The 19,966-nt window shown below is 32.4% G+C and overlaps 1 protein-coding gene across 4 annotated transcripts in view; it reads left to right on the top strand.

Moving 5' to 3' along the window:
- The window catches only part of LOC135848825 (protein FAM135A), a 102,699-nt gene that overhangs the window by 49,769 nt on the left and 32,964 nt on the right, over positions 1 to 19,966 (top strand). For all 4 annotated transcript variants that reach the window (XM_065368886.1, XM_065368885.1, XM_065368884.1 and 1 more), the window contains exons 2-5: positions 3,213 to 3,292; positions 7,016 to 7,155; positions 16,069 to 16,313; positions 16,520 to 16,549. In XM_065368886.1, the coding sequence (XP_065224958.1) occupies positions 3,213 to 3,292; positions 7,016 to 7,155; positions 16,069 to 16,313; positions 16,520 to 16,549 (495 nt within the window). The remainder of the gene's footprint in view (positions 1 to 3,212; positions 3,293 to 7,015; positions 7,156 to 16,068; positions 16,314 to 16,519; positions 16,550 to 19,966) is intronic.

Here is a 19,966-nt window from a genome sequence, read left to right as displayed (position 1 = left end):
AATTTACAAAAAGTTGTGCTGGAAGCCTCCCCCTCCCGCTTCCAAAGTTGGAAAGAATACAAACAATTTATTCAAACATTTTCGATTTCTGCTTTCTGAGTTTCCTGAATAATTCTCTTTTCAAGAAACCTGCCCCCAATAATTTTGTATGGAGTTCCTCTCTCAAAAAAAGTATTAAATTTGAATTATTTGGTGAATCAAAAAAATGGGGAGTTAGTCAAAGCCTTTCTGAATAATCTTTTTTTCAAGAAACCCATGAAATGTGTATTTTCATTATCTAATCAGTTCGATAACGAGTGAAAAATGAACATAAAACTTGTATTTTGGCACGATTTTACATTGAAAATTTGTGATTTACTGTCCGTTGTTCGGAACGTCCGTAATTTAGAGGCTACAATGCATTTCTCCCATAACACTCGTGGGGACTGAGAAAATTGTCCGCTGTTGGGGAGTGTCCGCTCTTGAGGGGTGTCCGTTAGTGGAGGTTTTACTGTAATATTTTATAATTAATTTATTCTTTTCAAGTTAACGCCATCTCTGGCATGGTTTATTCTTTTTATATTCAAATTTAATGATCCTTGGACTCATAATTATTAGTGAACCTTTTTGGTAATGAGGAATAATCTAGATATTCTGAATTACGCAAAGTGTGATAGGTGTCTCGTTTAGTTAAGTGCCATCAAAGCCCATAGTATTAGGAGGGCAAAGGAAAGCGATGGTAAATGTGTACAGTGTCCAAGTAAGTGGTGAAATACACCTACTTAATTAATTATATAAGTTTTTTCCCATAGGTTGCGAGCATGGTTTCGTAATCTATGATTAATGTTAATTGAATTAGAAATATCAAATTGTACACATTTTGACTAATATGTTACTTAATAATTTTGTTCAATCAACTCAAATGTAAGATGAGTTGGTTGAAGTCTCAATACTTCGTTATTGTCATCATATTGCTGATCTCACCTAGCCCATGTATAGGTAGATCATTTACTTGTCTAAGTTTCATTCATTCTCATGCTATGTGTAAACATAAGTGCAAACGATGTATGTTGATGACGATTTGTAAATAGTGTAAATATACATGTAAATAGATATGTGTTTTTATTTATCAATGTAACCATCCTTAAATGTGTATAGTTAGTTAGTGGAACTGCAACCCTTCTGAGCTATCTTGGTATCAGCAATTATTCCCCTCTAGGGAGGGATAATTATCCTCACTACAATACGTAATCATTCGTATCAATACCACCTTACTATAGTTACTATAATCTTAACTACATAATCAACATTTTTTTTTCATTTTTACTTTGCGTTCGAGAGTTATTAAATTGTACCTATAATATCGTGCCAAGGACCACGTCCATGCAATGTTTCTTTCAGTTTCCAACTTTGTAAGTTGAAAAAAAAATAAAATGAAATTATTTTACCGAATTCATAACTTGAGAAAAAATCAAACACAAAATCCATAATATACGTGGCTATTTTCATTCTTCATCACAAAAACGAAAACAGCTCTTCAAAGCACAACTTTTACTAGGTACTTATACCTACTTATCGAGGCATAAAAATTACCAAACTCTGTGATCCCTAATCCAAGCTTTTAAAACCCAATTCGCCAGTATATTCTATGTTTTAAAACCTCTTTTTCGGCTATAAAGGATTAATCACTGTCAAAACAGAACCACGACTATGAAAATTCGTTACAGAATTGCTTCAAGTCACAAAAACAAAGTTAAAACTCAATATACGAGTATAACGTGGTCATTATTCACAAAAGTGATAAATTTTCGTTTGAAAATATTTTAACCTATTTAAAAAAATCAGCCGTGTTGCCTGTTTTGTTAGCAACTTTGCATAATAATTCTTATCTGCGAAAAATACAAAGTTATTTTATCGGTTGTTGGCGGCACATTTCTTTTAGAAAATTTCTTTGGCATGAAACCCAACTTTGAGTAGAATAAAAGGAAAGAAAAAAATTATGAAGAAGGGAAAATTGAAACAATTAACGAAAATGAGAAGTTTCAAGGGGAAAAATTCAAGAAAATTCGAGAGTTATTTTAATCGGCCTTTTTTGTGCTGTTTTTGTTATACGTATTTGGTTGCTGGGTTAGGGGCTAACATTAGACTACCCGTTAGGTTTATCAGATCGTCGTTATTTTTAATAGGGAAGACATTTGTCGTATGTTGTTCGTCCTACTTTGAATTTAGACTAGGGATTTTGCAGGAAAAGTGAACAATAATCTTCTCATAGTGTATTCATGTATGTAGTTTTGAAATGTCAAGGAAATAATATGCGGATTAGTTTTGTGTAGGTTGGCAGGTGGGAGAATACGAACAGATTTTGTACAATTATATTGTTCAAGGTTGAAAACTGAATTATTGAAAAGTTTGATAGGTATTGGGTACGTCGCTGCAAACACTATATTATTAGGTATGGTACCTACAATACTCGTACTTACATTTTGAAGGAGTTGAATTATTGCAATGAAAAGGGTGGGAAATTAAAACTCGAAAATTGACTACAGAAACTGGCGAGATACATACTTGATGTTACCAGGTGAATGAAAATATTGATAATTTAAATATTTATTGTTAGATGTAAATAAATTTACTTAATTTTAGTAGGTATCTATGAAATTTAAAATTCTTCACCCATCCAAATTGTTTTTACTTCAAATATTATTTTTCAAATTTAATTTCTACACACTCAGCTTTTACTCCCAAATTACATTTGCGAAATTCAAATCACCCTTAAAAGCACGTAGCAGGTCAACCTCAAACCATATAAACTTCACCATTACCTAGTACCTATCTAAGTTTCTGCAATTACTCCGCCGATAAGCTGTACATTAACTAATCAATATGACTGCGGTTTTGTTATCTATAAATAAAAACCATTGAGACAAAAATATATCTGAAGGATTTAAGCTAATGGATCCGACAGTATTGAAAGAGAGAGCTGTATGGTATGGATTAAGGAAACCCGAATCGTATTTCGTTCGAAGAGAGGATTTATACTACACGATGATGTGACGAGTGAACTAATTATTGATACTTTGAACATAGTTGGTGGCAGGTTTTTAATTAAAATAAGTGGTCTTTGAATGTGATTAAAACTTGGCGGCGCTTTCCAGTACCTTTACCTATTTGGTTTACCGTTTGGCATTTTTCGCTATATTGGATAATTAATGGTTTATGTTTTTGCTTTGCAGGTTTTATAGGATTCGTACTGAATTAAAAGTTTCGCAGAAATTGACTACTAAAATTGAAACCAGTATAAGAAGATGTGATCGTAAGTACACGAGTATGATATATAGAATAGATACTTATACTTAAGTATAGCTTATACCTGCGAAAGGTTGATTATGTTTTGTACTACTTGAGTGGATGATAACAACACTCCATATAGGCAGGTAGATAGGTATCTTGTGTATTGTTTGACTTAAAACATATGACCTACACTACGAGCCTTTGATCTGACTAGAAATAATATACATCTACCTACCTATATAGTATGACAAAACGATGTACACCTATCCATCCTACAATAAATTGAAGTGGTTTCGAATGTAGATGGGTTTGAGAATGAAAGCAGAAATAGGGAGAAGAACTTCGTAGTAATTACTTAAATGTTCAATTCAGCAAATCATGCAACAAAACGAGAGATCAATCAACTTGAAACATCTGCGAAAATATTTAATGCCAAAAGTCAAACTTTTGAATTTTAGATGTCTCGAAGGTTTTTCCGTCATTGAGACTCGAATTTAATTTCCCATTGCATAGGATATTTTTTATGATTCATAAGCCTGAAAATTTTTTCCCTTGTGTTACGTAAAAATTATGGAGAATTTTTCAATTTATTCTTATGAAATCTTACCATATTTTAACATTTTTGAACATTACAAAGTTGAACGACACTTATTGGCTATTTCACATTAACTCGAATCAAAAATGAAATCAAGTATAGGTAATCAGATTTCATTTAAATTTCCTCAAGAATCTCAGTCTCCTTTCCATGTTCAATAAAAATAACCAGCACACCTTTCGTTCCGTCATTATTTACCTCTCAGAGAATTGGTGTGACGGGAGGGGATGTGGGGGGTGTTTTGAGCAAATTTCTATGCGGGATTTTCAGAAAAATTACGGACGATTCAAAATTAATAATTGAAAGATAATTTTAAAATTGAACTTTCACTCTAAAAGCTTCATTATTTTTCATGAGTAGGTATAAAACTTGAAAGCTGTAGTTTAAAAATGTTCTCGTTTACCATTTTTTTTTTCTAATTGATGATTTAAATTTAAAATAAGATATCTGGATCTACTTATTTATAGCAGCTACATCCCCTCAAATTTGATTAAAATTCAAAAAAAAATATTGATGGTGAAATAACACGACCAATCCCACTTTTAATATTTAGATCACTTAGTCACCAATGATCATTTTTTTTTTTTTTTTTTTTTTTTTTGGTTTTCGTCAACTTGTCAATGATGTTCGTTAAGGCTCGTTGGGGATTTGTTGAAGTTTGTCCAGGTTCGTCAAGACTAAAGTAATAAAATCAGATCTATATTACTACTTACTTTAGTTAAGACTCAGTAGGGCTCGTTGGGGGCCCATTGGTGTTCTTTAGGATAAGTTAAGAGTCCAGTAAAGCTCGTTGGGGGTTTGTTTGGAGTTTGTAGGTATTCGTTATAAGACTCGTTGGTGTTCGTTGGGGGAGGGGGGGGGGGGGTTGTTGGGGTCCGTTAGAATTTCCTGGAGTTCGTTAAGGCTAGTTGGGATTTATTGGAGATCGTTGGATAAACAAAATTTCAACTGCCCAAATTGATTTTTGGCGAACTTTTGAAAATTATTCAATCAGTAAGCTGATGAAAAGTCCTAAAACTAATTAATGCATAATAAATTAACTCCCTCCAGCTGAAATTTACACCATAAGCGGTTGTTTTGAAGCTTTTAGCGCGATTTTTGATTTCTCCAAAATTTTAAAATTTTTCCAGAACACGTGTAAATTTATTTGGCCAGCTTAAAATCGAGTTTTGGCTTAAGTTATACTCGATCTATTCAACGATAACGAGTTTATTCACTTTTGAGCCGATTTCTGAACAAAAACCTCAAGTGCGTTTTTTAGGTAGGTATTAAAGAAAAATTTCGAAGAATCAAGAAATTTCTGCTCGTAGGAACATTCTTGAAATTTGCACGAATGACTTTCTTCTCGTTTGAAACCAACCCCCAAAGTCAAATTTCACTATTTCAAGCCATTCTGGAGCCTCCAGTACGATTTTCAATTTCTTCAGAATTTTTATGTTTCTCCAAGAGGTATAAAAATTAATTTGGGCAGCTAAAAATCGAGTTGTGGTTCATTTTTTGAACTAAATTCATTCAACGAGTTTATCCACGTTTGGTCCGCTTTCCAGGCGGACTAACCACGAACACAATATGTTTAATGATAACTGGAGAAAGGATAAACGTTTCAAACAACAAACAGATTTCGAAAATAAACCAGAATTCGATGTTTAGCTGTCCAAATTAATTTCCACGCCTTCTGGAGAAATTCGAAATCGTGCTGCTGGAGCTTCCAGGTTTATTGGAAATGGCGAAATTCGGATCGGAGGAGTTGATATCAGTTTCTTAAAATGTCGGAAAAAAAACGTTTTTTTGTTCATGTCGAATGTGACTACATATCAGAACACGACGATGATGAGAAGAGGACTTAGGTAGAAGTTCTCTGAATTTTAGCTATCCATTCGCACATTTTTAGATTTTATGGGATTTTTTGGAATAAATGGGCTTATAAAATATACATGTTCTCCTGCTGATGTCAAAAGTTGCCTTCGAAACATGTTAGTAATCGGAATATGGTCCAGAAAGAAGATTTCCTGTGGATGGGTGGGGGGAGGAGGAGAGGCGATTTCAAACTTTAAAATAGGCAGGGATCGTTTCAATAGGTACCTAGTCGCCTACCCATGTTTATTAAACGATCAATTATCAAAATGATGAATTTCATCGCCTACCTATTCAACCATTTAGTAGGTACACGTTCGTATTACATTCAGAAACGTAATTTCTACAGCTTTTGATTAATTCAAAAGGTTTTTCCTAAAAGACACCCGAGTTTAGCGAATATTTCCGTCTCGTAGGTACTTGGAGCTCTAAAAAGGGTCCTAAAATTATGGGGAATTATTTCGAAACAATACGAGAAACTCGTTGAAAATGCATTCGGACTAAAATCTCTTGATTCAGGTTTAAATACGCAAAACACCTACAAACGATAACATTTGAAATTAATAACGTCGGTAGGTCTAGGTAGGTATAGTATGGTTAACAAAGTATACGCGTTTATACGACTAATGTTGCGCGTACCTATATCTTCTATACACGAGGTATGCGTGGCTTGCGCGTAACGAAGATGTTTAAATTTTAAACTTGTGAACATGGCTGGCTCAAAGCAGGGTGTGACTGAAAGTATAGGTACGCGGTGTAAATCTGACCCATTATTTCGACAACACGACGACGATGTGCTGGAAATTCGAAGTTATATGAAATGAACAAACGAGCCTGAATTCCTTCTCCTCTTCTTTTTTTTATATCAAAAACAAAACAACCGAATGAAACGAGTAAAAAAAAAAAGAAAAGATGAGCAGAGAAACACGCTCGGAAACGTAATATTAGATGATTTGAAAATTCAAAGTAGTACCTACCTATCGCGTAGTATTACACAAGATACAGCGTTTTAAGAGAGAAAGACGCAGATAAAAAAGAAGAATGAAACGAGTCGAAATGATACAAACGAAACCGCTCTCTCAGTCGAGGGAATAAACGTTGAAATTTTCATTCGAAAAAAAATAAACGCGAAGAGAAATAAAAATACGACGAAACGTTACGATTTGCTGAAGAAAATTGAATTCTGAGCGATTAATTTTTCAACATAGAGTAGTATGGAAAGTTGTCGTCGTGTTGAGCATGCTATTGAAAGAGACGATGCCACGATGAAAGCTGATAATGGATTTTTGATTTCAGGTGACGAAGGCTTAGTACCGGCGAGCGTAGAAAACAATGCTGGCATCAGTAAAACTTTTCGAATTATTTATCGCAACGAAGAAATTACTCTAGACGACATAATCGTATTTCGGGTCCACGTATTAGTTGATAGTAATAAGGTAAAACTATGTCGTATTAACGAATTACTCTACATAGTATATGTATACTCACGTAGCCTGTAGTTTAGATAGATAGCTTTAGCGAACCCATACAGGGTGTTCTTTAAGTTACGTATTCCCTTCGATGATGCTTACAAGTGAGTTTGGTTGCCTGCTTTTGAAGTTGCAGGAGCAGAAAAAAAAGTAATATCAAGAGGGATGCTTTTGCTTTTGAAAAAAAAAGAAGTTTGAGGATAATGAGACAGTCAAAACAATACCTACTGTAAAATAGAAAATAAAAAAATTAGTAAAATTTACATTTTATTGAATTTTTCCCTCATAAACTAAGTTTAGGAAACTTGAAATCTAATAAAAATTAATGAAAACATACAAATAAAAAATACTGAAAAAATTATTTCAAAAATATTATTTAAAAAGTTGAGGTTTTTTAAAATGTTGATAAAAAGTGACCGTATTGAAAAAATGAAAGTTGAAATATTGACAAAATTGCCATTGGACAGAAAAAAGGTCGATTATTTTTTATTCGAGTACATAATTACAAGTGTTGATAATGTTGAAATTCATTAGATAGCTCAAAAACTTGTTTATGATTTTGACGCTTTTAGTACTTACTTAGTTAAAGGAAAAGTTTGACAAGTTTTATAGAGGGGGGGGGGAGGTAGCATTTTAATTTGAAAGTCATGAAAATGACAGATCTAAAAATTTGTTAATTTTTGTAACATATAGGTACCTAGTACATTTCAGATTGCCTTTTACGTCACCCTCTCACTTCCCACCGCTAATTCTGTGACATTTCAATAAAATCAACTAATTTTTAAAGCCAAGTTCTAATTTTCCTTTTTTTTCTTTTTTAACTGGCCAATTGTTTTAATTTTGAGACTATCCTGTCATCATCCTGAATAAATTGACCAAAAAAATTTTTTTCTGTGATTTTAACAAAAGAATATTGATTTATTTTTAGCAAAGAAATACTTTACTTAGGTACCTACCTACTACCTACTCTCTGTAAATGTTGACCTAAAAAGAGTGTTTCTGCGTTTTTGGCAAAAAAAAGCAAGACTTTCTGAGAATTTTGCCATTTAAACAAGCTTTTTGGCAATTTTGACAAAAGATCTGTCTTTTCTACAGTTTTGAAAAAAAGTAAGTACATCTAATCTTTTGCAAATTAAACAAAAAACGTCAGACTTTTTGCTAATTCTGATAAGAGAGAGGTTCTTTTGCAATTTTGACAAAAAAATAAAAAATAAAACAGATTATTTTAATGCGAAAAGGAATACTTTTTTAAAATTTTGACCAGTAAAAAAGTTTTTGTTTTCTGAATTCTGAAATTTTGGCAAAAGGCAACACTTTTTTGACAATTTTGACAAAAAGGACCAATCGTTTCGATAATTTTGACAACACAGATTTTACAGGCAATTTTGACATAAAAACACATTTTTGTGGCAAAAAAGCAATACCTACCTAAGTATCTACCTGTCTAGCATTTTCTGGAATGTTAACCAAAAAAAGAGGGGTTTCTGCATTTTTGGTGAAGAAACAAGACTTTCAAACAACTTTGCTAAGTATACAAGCTTTTTAGAAATTATGACAAAAAAGTGATCTTTTTTAAAGTTTTTTCTAAAGAATACGATTTTTTGCAAATTTGGTAAAAAAAAAGTCGCCTTTTTGGTGATTTTGTTGAAAAAGAATTTGTTTTTCCAATTTTGACCAAAAAAAAAAACAGATTATTTTGAGGCAAAAAAACAAAACTTTCTGGAAATTTTGACCAATAAGTGTTTTTCACTTTTTCTGAATTCTTAAATTTCGGCAAAAGACAGGACTTTTTTACAATTTTGATATTTTTAAAAACGGCCATTTTGATCATTTTGAAACAAACAGATTTTTCTGGAAATATCGATGTAAAAAAGTAGCATTTACAGCGAAATTTCGACCAAAAAAACACAAGACTTTCTAAGTTTGACAAAAAAAAAAAACAAGGGAGTTTCTGCAATTCTGGCCGATTTTTTTGTGATCTGATCAGACCGGAATGGATCTAGGGAAGGTCTGGATCTGATCTTATCAAATCTGATCGCTTTATTATCTTTAGACATAATTTCATCTGTCCAAATGAACAATAAAGCAAATGAACTTTGCAGAGATGAAGCCATTTTCCTGATCTGATTAGGCCTAATCTTTTCTCCATGAATTTGCGTTAAGAAAGTCCCTAATCCTCTCTTTTGGGATGAAAGACATCAATGATAATCATATGATGGAAAATTCAACTTAAATTAGAAGTTCATAGAGCCCCTTTTTAGGTTTTTTGTAATTTGAAAGCCATTGCAAAAAAGGAATAAAATCTATTTTAATTTTTTTTCTTCTACTTCATTTAGTAGTCACATAGAAAAAAATCTAGTAAAATTTGAAATTTATATTTTTTAATATTTGAAACATTTTTGTAAATTGTATGAGCCTGCAATTCTATTTTTCAAAAATATAGATAGGTAGCTAGGTACCCAATAATGATTATAATTAGGCAATCCTTTTAACTTGTGCGTGAGTCGGAATGCCTACCGACTGGATTAAAGGGGTTACTCACTTACGAAACACCCTGTACACTCTTATTCTTCGTTTGTTTGTACAGCGTCGTATCTTCGTCGTAATTGAAATGGCCTAATCGTATCACGTCGTTTTCTGCTCAAACTTATTAAATTACATAAACGAGAAAACAACAAAGAGAGAGGCAACGTATACCAAACGCAAACGATGAAAACGGTCATATAACAAAACGAGAGAAAAAAATTGTTTGGTTATTGAACTCAATTGCTGTAATGAAGCTTCTGTACGAGTACTTCTTGTATTGCCTGTATATAGTACCTCTACCTACCTACCTATATATACGTTGTAAAACGATCGTCAATCAAACGCTGACGACGTAGACGTCGATATTCCTATTTTTATATCAAATTGACAACCGAGTAGAAAACCACAGTTGAAAAAGAATAAGGTAAACAGGCCAAGGTTGAGAGCTTTTCATATATATACGTTACAGCATGTAGAACAAAATGTATGAATAAAGCTTTTGAAAGGAGAAAAGGAAAAAAAACTGCTAAAAAATAAAAAAAACACCGCGATGACGCTCGTGTGTTTTCAAATGAATAGACGGTTTAATTTTTGAAGGTAAACATTTCGTTTGCTATTACGCAATGTAGGTAGAGGTACGAGTACGTTTACGTACTACGAATATACGAGTAAGTGCATCCCCTACATACGAGATGTAAGTACAAAAAAAGGTTAGCTGGCGTAAATTCTCACAAAGCAAATATCGTCTCCAAAAGAATGGCTGTGTTCTTCTATTTTTCAACGTGCCAAGTAAACGAAAACGAACAGTTTTGTTTGTTTTTTTAAAGGCGGTAGTACAAGTGAAAGAATGGTTCGCGGTGCCTTTTAAAATATGTCTCGCACCTGTTGTCTGCTGCACACAGTTTCACCCACAGTAGAAGTAATTTATGTAATGACGATTCGAAACGAGATATTTATTGCTTAATAGTTTGGAAACCTGTGACAGAATTGATTTTATCGCAATTTTGACGCCGGCGTCGCTTTTATACCCTAAAAATTGCTAAAGGAAGCGCCTTATCGCGTTTCGTTTTGACTTGTAAACGAAATTTTAACATGTTTTTTTCATCGATATTGAGTTGATGTTGAACCACACACGTTGGTGGTTCCTTTTTTTTCTTCTCGCGTTGAATAAATTTATGATTTATTACGGTCACTAGTAAGGATTTTTGGTTCTTTTTTTCTTGTTTTTTTTTTCCTCGGAAATTTCAAGTTTATTACTTTTAGTAGCTTGGATAACCTACTTGACCTGACCTTTTTTTTATGGGCCCTGTGCAGATATTGGAATCGTAGGTGTAATAATTTATTAGTTTAGTAAACTTGGGAATCTTTACTAAAATCATTTTGGACGTTTTTTGAATATTTAGAAAATACCTACCTACTCCTCTACTCTTCTTTTTCAATAAAACTAACATCAAAAAAGTTTTGTTTCTTAGAAACTCACCTTAGAGCTATTACATATTTTCAAAGGAACTTGAAAAAATCATTTTTTCTTCATCTCTTTCTCCTCTTGCCCATTCTCCTGGCCAGAAAAACAGTGGTCAAAAATAACCTTCGATGATACTTTTGAATTGAAACATTAATACTAAAGATCAGTTTTATTCAAAAAATTATCGTCAAGTTTTGTACGCTATATTAAAGCTCAAAGGCTATAATAGACGCCTGAAGTCCACAGTCAATTAGTGATAAAAAGTGTTCTTGAAAACAAATTTGACTTTTTGCAGCACAAAAAATTCAGTTAGTTTTTGACGATATGATTATAAAATATCAGAAAAGATGTATTTTGAATTCGCATGCAATATTAAGGTAGAGGCACCAAATATGGACCACTTTTTTTGGAGGATGGCCACTTGAAAACTATAGGTGGTAGAAACCTCCACAAAGGCTTAAAATGAAGTTCCATCCTTCCACTAACACTGTACAAAACTTCAGGGGTGAAGGTCAACTTTAAGTTTTTTTTTTTTTTTTATTGTTGAGTGACAAGTGTCAAAATGACAGTTCAAAATTTTGGACGCCCAATATGGACCACCAATAAAATTTTAAAATGAACATACTTTCACATTTTTCAAAAAGTCATAGGTATTTATTTGTAGAAATGAACAAAAAACCGTATTCTAAAGCAGTGCAGGTTAATTTTGAATATTTTTTTTAAATTGTTGAATGACGAGTGTCAAATTGACAGTTCAAAATTTTGGACGCCTAATATGGACCACCTAAAGAATTTCAAAATAAACATATTTTTACGTTTCAAAACATCATTTAAGTTATCTGAAGAAATAAACAAAAAAAGTATTTCAAGTATTTCCCTCTTCAGTGGGCTGTAAGAAATGATGAAAATGAGTAAAAAATTCAACATCACAGGTGGTCCATATTACCGCACCCCATAAAAAAAAAAACTTTGCACCAAATATTTCTGTATATACCCTCATTTTTAGCAAAAACTGATCATTCCAGCAGAAACTACGTCCTTTTCTGGTATTATAAACATCAATAACATTCAGAAAATTACATCGCATAATATATTTCAACAAAAGTTGAAAAACACTCTGAAAAAAATTTCAGTGTCTCAAAACAGTTATTTGTAAATTTCGCAGTAAGTTTTGACTTTACAGTTGTAATTTTTGTCTCATTCGTTTTTTTGGTGAAAAATACATCGGAAAACATTTTTTTTTGACAGATTGCGCTAATTACCGACGAGAACGGGTGCATGGTCCATATTGCGGACTGGTATCCATAATTGGTGCCCTTATCCTTATGCCGAAAAACCTTCAATTTTCAAAATGGCTCTGACACAAAAATTATTTTTCAGAAATTCTGAAAAAAATATATTATAGACAATTTTTTTATGCTGAACAACATATTAAAAAATTGGGATGGCGTTATTTCGTAAAGTCCATTTTAAAAAATTAAAAGTTTGCGAAAAAATACGATTTTTCAATTTAAATTATGAAAAAAAAAACGTTTTGATTGGTGAAGTTGACCCATTTGACCATTGAAAATTGAATTTTTTCGAATTTTGATTTTTTTTGTGATGAGTTTATTTCATCGAATGAAAGGGTTTTTTCAAATTTTTCAACAGATACGTAAAAATAGGGGTCAAATGGATCAACTTCACCAGTCAAAACTTTTTTTCATGTTTTAATTAAAAAATCGCATTTTTTTTGCAAACTTTTATTTTTTTAAAATCTACTTTACGAAATAATGCCATCCCAATTTTTTGATATGTTGTTCAGCATGAAAAGTTGTTCATAATATATTATTTTCAGAATTTTTAAGAGTCGCAACGACATGAAAACTACGTTTTGAAACTTTTCGAGCTAATTTTTGGTACGAAAAAAAGTGGCAACACTGATTTTTATGATATCACCAAAAAGCCTATCAAAACCCCTAACAATTGGAAAAATTTTCCATTTTGGTAGGTATCGCGATTATCGAGTAATCCACTGTACTGCTGAAATGGATGATATTTCAAGTTCACTGAAAACTTTGACACCCGCTAGCAGCCTTTAAAAAAAGGCTAGAGGGCTGCGATTTGCGCCACTCGTCATCCCTTCAAAAGGTCTTTCCACAAGAAAAATTTATAAAAAATCGCCGACCACCCCCCCACACTCCCTCCCCTCTCGATAACCACTTCTCTGTTGAATTGTATCATTTTTGGGCTAAAAATTCTTCAAAAGTGCCGTAAAAAGTCTTGATGGCAATTTTTAATTCTTTTCACGAAATTTCAACCCATTTTCATAAATCTTGAATGACAACTTTTTCAAAAGTCCAGAAAACCATGAGCCAACTCTGGGCTCAAAATTTTTCAAAAATGCTCAAAAAACGTTCTCGTTGAAATATTTGAATTTCTTGAAGAATTTTAATCCAAAAAATCTCCGACCACCCCTCCTCTCGATAACCACTTCTCCGTCGAATTGTATCATTTTTGGGCTAAAAATTCTTCGAAAGTGCTTTATTTTCATATGTTGAATGACAACTTTTTCAAAAGTCCAGAAAACCATGAGCCAACTCTGGGCTCAAAATTTTTCAAAAATGCTCAAAAAACGTTCTCGTTGAAATATTTGAATTTCTTGAAGAATTTTAACTCATTTTTATTGGTTGAATTACGCCTTTTTAGAAATCCATAAAATCATGACCTGATTTTGGTTCAAAAATGCACGAAAAACGTTCTCGTCAAAATATTTGAATTTTTTGTAAATTTTTAGACATTTTGATCGTTTGCATAACCTTTTTAAAAATTCAGAGAATTATGACCTGATTTATGATTAAAAATTCTTCAAAAACGCTCAAAAAAATGTTCCTGTCAAAATTAGGTGCATAATTTGATGATAGGTTGCACGGTGTACTTTCTCAAAAATTTAGAAAATCTTGACCTATAATTTTAGACTGAAGAAATTTTTTTTAATGATCAAAGAATGTTCTCGTTGAAATATTTAAACTTCTTGCGAAATTATAACACATTTTGATGAGTCGAAAAGTGACATTTGAATAATTCTACGACATGTCAATTTTCCTTAAAATAATAGAAAAGCTGCGATTTTACTTGTGCTTGCCTTTTTTAGCCATTTATTAACTCCTTTATGATATGGATATTAAGTTATTGCATTTCACACTTTTAATAGCCTTTTTTTTTGCTAACTAAGTCCTTTCTTCTGAAATTACATCCACGTGAATCTATTTCAGCCTTTAAACAAAATGCCTCCTGGCGCAGAACTCCGCAGACATCTTAAAATCAATCCCATTCGAAAGGATTTCAAGTATAGCAAGACTGAAGTACCAAAATTAAATACATAAGTGAAATGATCACACTTTGGGTTTTTTTTCTTCTTATAAACTCCATTGAGCGCTTTTAACAACCTTTTCCCCCAACTCTAAAGGTTATTTTTCGAGTTAAATTCGGCGCAAAAGAAATACCTACTTTCGCAAATAAACACATACTCGTATGTAAAATATCTGCTTCGTTTATACGCAACAAAACGTTTCATAATTCTAGAGTAAATATTTATCAATTTTCTAATGCATTTTGATAACAGATAAATAGGAAAAGAAGAAGTTTCACGCCTGTATTTACATTTTACAACGAGAGAAAACGAAAAGAAAATGTTTTCTTATGTAAACTACGTAGGTACCTACTTTAGTCTTGTCTTTCATGATTGCATAACCTAAACCTTATGCATACACCTTCTTAAAAATGGTTTTATTTTCAAGGCATGAAATCCACCTACGCTCGTGTGTGATATTGGAAGATAAAAGATATCTATATGTAGGTACTTACGTATTTACCTGAGCTGAATTTTCAAGTGCAGATAATTTTTAAAGTAGCCTATAGTGTTTTATTGAAAGTTTGTAGTGGGGTTTCAGATCTGAACAAGGGGATCTAGAATTAAATAGGTACCTTTTCTATGTGTTTCTTAGTTTTAAACATACATTCCTACATATTAGTATCTACTCTCATTCATCTTATACGAAAAAAGTTGATAAAATTTTAAATCATCTCAAATATATTAAATTTAAAAAAGTTACTTAAGTAACTAATTACTTAATAATAAAACTTCTGAACGCAAAATACTTCTGTAAGAAATTCTCAGAAAAGAACAACCGGCAACCCAAACAACTTATACCTACTTTGCGCTTCGAGGTATTAAAGCTTTCTATACTAAACTTTCTCAGACTTGGGCGAATGTACCGAATCTTTGTTTAAAGGATTCAGGTTTTGAGAGAAAATTTCTTCGAAAGCCAAAGCCTTTTATGACGTGTAGGTACTTATTTACTCATTTTCAACCAAATATATTTCAATATGTAGGTAAGTATCCTAATAATTTGACGAAAATATGTATTTCACTTTGGTTCATTTTTTTATTCTAGCACTTTTTGGCGTGAAATAATTCGTCTGTCAGATTATTTCCAAAACGCAAAGGGTCAGATTTTTCATCATTTCAATTTTCTAATAAAAAATGAACTAGCCCAATTTTATGGAACATTAAGTAATTAAATGAAAAATAATAAGTATCTTACGTACTATTGTTCTATTTTACACTTTGATCTTGCGAGCTCTTATCCGAATAAAGAGTAGGGTAATTTAGGGATTTTCTTTTATACGAGCTTTTTTTCAAAAAGCTTCTCTGAAAGACTCATTAAAATGGTTTACAGAGACAACAAAGCTACGATACTTAACCGGCTTACCTACTTACGTATTTTAAACTATTTATAAAGGGTATTTTGGTATCTTGAAAAATTACCTCCGATTGCGTCGAAAAATCGACAAAATCTAACCAATCGCTTTTAAATTAATTTCAGCGTTAATTTGTGTGGTTACAGATCGAAGATATTTTAAATCACGCCAATTTCTGTTTAACCGTCGAATTGTGGTTTACCAATCAATCTTTAAGCGCTCCAAAGTCGCCAGCCATTGGATGCGTGTCTTCGAGAACATTGCACCTGCAGTTTGCTTGTGGAAAAGGCCTGCATTATCATTTACCCGTGATTTTTGATTATTTTTACTTGTCTGCCATTACGATAACCATACACGCTAACCTTATCGCTTTACATCAACCTTACATAAAGTGAGTACTTAATTTAAGTCAAATGTTTGTGGCGGGTTCTTTAACCCGTTCCAAAAAAAGGTTCGACTCGCGAGTCTCGAACAAACCCCGTTTACGAGTATTTTTCCGGAATCGGGCATATAATTGACGAGTCGAAAGCAATTAAGCATAAACATAGAGAGTTTTTTCATTATAAATGTACCTTTTTTTGTTGTTTGTTTTTTCAGAAAAGGGTTCCTGAATTTGGTGCAGAGTTGGTGAGTATTTTTTAATGTTGTCGCATTTTGCAGTTGAATTGCGGTATCTAAAACCTAACCTACCAACGTAGATAGAGTAAAGTTAATTAGCTTTCGCCTTTCGCCATCACCTCGTCGTGTCTCGCTCGTGGTCGTGTTGATGAAAAAGTAAATGCTGAAGGGATGTTTAACTCGAAAACGTTGATTTTACTTACGAGTCTTGGAATCATAATTCATAAAAATATTCAATTCTTGAAAGTATTTTCATGTAGCATAAGGTTTGAGCGGGTGAAACGTCTGTATTGATTTTTTCCCCTCTGTATAACCATTTAACCACAAAAATCTTACGTTTTCGTCATAAGTAGTGCGAATATATACTTAGGTAGTACCTACGTATTCGCGTACAATTATTTTAGCACGCGAGTTAAGCACTCGAGATACTATAAAAGATTTAAAATGGTGCAGTGTTGCTGTATGCGCGAGATGTTAAAAATTGGCTAGAGAATTTTTAAGCACGTTAGAAAATATGTACTGCTTAAGTATACGAGAATGCTTTTGTATAAGTATAGCTTAGAAAGTAGAGCAATTTTTATGCTTTTTGTGTGAATTTGAATTATTTTATTTTTCTATTTTTTTAAAAAAAGAATGACGTAGCTGAAAATTTATTTTTCAGTGTGAAGTATTATTACTATTGAAATATTTTCCTAATTTAAAATTAACTGTGCCTATTTCATTTCTCATTAAAATGTTTCAAGGAATTTAAATCTTGCACTTGTAAAAATATCTAGTTCATGAAAACTCTGACGAAAATATTCTGAAAATCACGAGTCTAATCTGAAGCAAAATTAATTCATCGAGTTATGGAAAATTTTTCGCCCTACAACTCTCAAAATTCAATGAAGCCTAGAAAAAAAGAATATATTACTGAATGGGTACCTACTGAAAAATGTAAAAATTTCAACTCTTTAAGCAGCTAATGCTTATCACGCTTTTAGAAAAAGATTTAAACAAATTTTTGGATGAACTCCCTGAACTACCAAAAAAAACCGACCTTCCTAACCCATGGAGCTAATTTTTTTAGGGGGCTGAAACTGATTCAGATTCACGTTTTTTGCGATTTACCCCGAAAATATTAGGTTTACGAGAAAAACTACCATGACTAAAAATGTTCCCCTTCAAATTCACGACAATTTGATACTACGCTCGATACCAATCCCTCAAGAGGGGTGTCTAAAAAAAGGGATGGAAAGAGTAGGTGTTTCATAAAAAGTCAGTCCAATAAATTGATCAAAGTTACCACTTAATATCATTAGTTTTCGCTCAAAATTTTTTTACAAAGTCTTCTCACCCAACTATTAATCACGCCGCCTTTGATTGGTCTTCAATTCTTCCAAGGGGTTGGTGGGGAATGCTTGATTTTTCAAGTAACACACAACTGAATCAAATTTATTTGAAAAACGAATTTAGACATGCGATATATTAAATAGTATGTTTTCGAGGTCGTTGAATACGAATAATAACTTAGTTTTTGGGTCCGACTTCTCAAAGCCCCTCTGTGCCCCAAAAAGGGGGGTTAAAATTTTGAAAAATCGTGATAAGTCGAGTGATATATCGAATGGTATGTTTTCAAGGTCGCTGAGTACGAATATGAACTTATTTTTTGAGCCTCACCCCCCAATGTCCCTCTATGCCACAACAAGGGGGCCAAAATTTCAAAAGGTCATCAAAAAGTCGAGTGATATATCAAATGGAATGTTTTTGAGATCGCCAAGCACAAATATGAACTTATTTTTTGCGTTCCACCCCACAATGTCCCTCTGTACTGTACCCCAAAAAAGGGGCCAAATTTCGAAAAATCGTGAGAAGTCGAATGATATTTCGAATGGAACGCTTTCGAGATCGCTGAATACGAATATGAACTTGAGTGGTTTTTTGAGCTGTTTTGGAGCTTCTAACAAATTTTTGACTTTCATTGCAGTTATTCTCAAAAAAAAAATTAAAATGTTTTGGATTTGAACTGGCAGAAACAATTTTGGAAATTTGTGCCTAATCCGATCGTAAGGGTTACAAAGATGGTGAATTTTAATTCATTGGTACTGAATTTCATTTTATGGTAGGTAATTTTTTTTTAGCTACATATTTCAAAAATCCGCTGGAGGCTTCTAAACGGTTTAAAATCTTCACCAATTGATTCTAGACGTTGAAGTTTTAGCCTGAACTAAATTTCACTTTTCTTCTTCAATTTAATTGAATTTTGATTTTTTTGAAAAATTGAATCAAACCTAATTTTTTTAAATTTGCCAAAAGTCGAAAAATGGAATTAGGCTGATTAAAATTTGACCTACTAGTGAATTTTTGAACGTTCTTTCGATTTTTTCTTCAACGGTGCAAAATTTGCAGCCAGTTGCAATATGTCTTTTGCCAGTCTTTCAGTCTTTTTCAATCTACTTTTATTTACAATGTAATTTTTTTTTAATTCAGAAACTTTTTTACGACAATTTCAAGTATGCATAAACTGACGTTTTACAAAAAATGATGCAGCAGCGATCAAAATTGGCAGAAAAATAAAAAATATGTAGGGTATATCGTGCAGTTCGTGATTTTTTGGAGAAAAAATCCACTTCAGATATGTATATACAATTTTTGTTGTCCCAAGTCCGGAATGAAAATAAGCTCAGGACATTTCGCGAATGGTACAAAATTAGCTGTATAATTTCGGACTCGGAACATAACTTACTTAGACATCCAACCTTGAAATTTATGAAAAAATTCCTTATTTTTTTACTTCTCTCAATTTTCTTCCAGAATTTTTCTCCTTACCTCTTTAAACTTATAAACATCTAGATTCAGAATCCAGTTGCGACCCTTTCCCTACCTACATCTTATTCGCCATTCTCAATGTAAAATCGATACCCACCTTACGAATAAAAATTCACTTACCTACACGTCTTATTACCGCTCACTTAATCACGTAGGTAGTGAAAAAAAAACTTCGAAGAAAAAAAGAATTAATAACACTTCTACACTTAGGTATAAGTTAGATAGGTACCTATGCCTGCAGTTAGGAAACTTTTTCAAAAGATCTCAAGCAGAAAGTTTCTCGACTAAACTGCTTATTCTGTAAGTAATAATCGAGATTGAGAACTTGTTTAAAATTAAAGCTCGAAACTTTATACCTTGCTGGTAAACAATTCAATGTTTCAACGTGATACAAAAAATAAACGAATGGTTTAAAAGAAAAATTAAAATAATAATCGACGTATTAGGCAAAAATAATACTGTACTGTATCTACCTTACCTATACTTTTTTTGTGTTAGGTAGTTGACTTAGTTCAAAATACTCTCATTTTATAGTTGTAATGAAGAGGGAGGTAGGGTGTCATTGTAATTGAATTTTAAAGGGTAGAAAAAAAGCTTCAGGTGAATTTTTGTGCTCTG

Source organism: Planococcus citri, chromosome 5 (genome assembly GCF_950023065.1).
Source record: "Planococcus citri chromosome 5, ihPlaCitr1.1, whole genome shotgun sequence".
In the NCBI taxonomy this organism is placed as follows: domain Eukaryota; kingdom Metazoa; phylum Arthropoda; class Insecta; order Hemiptera; family Pseudococcidae; genus Planococcus; species Planococcus citri.
The sequence above is the reverse complement of the archived record's forward strand: the minus strand, read 5'-3'. Positions and strand labels throughout refer to the sequence as shown.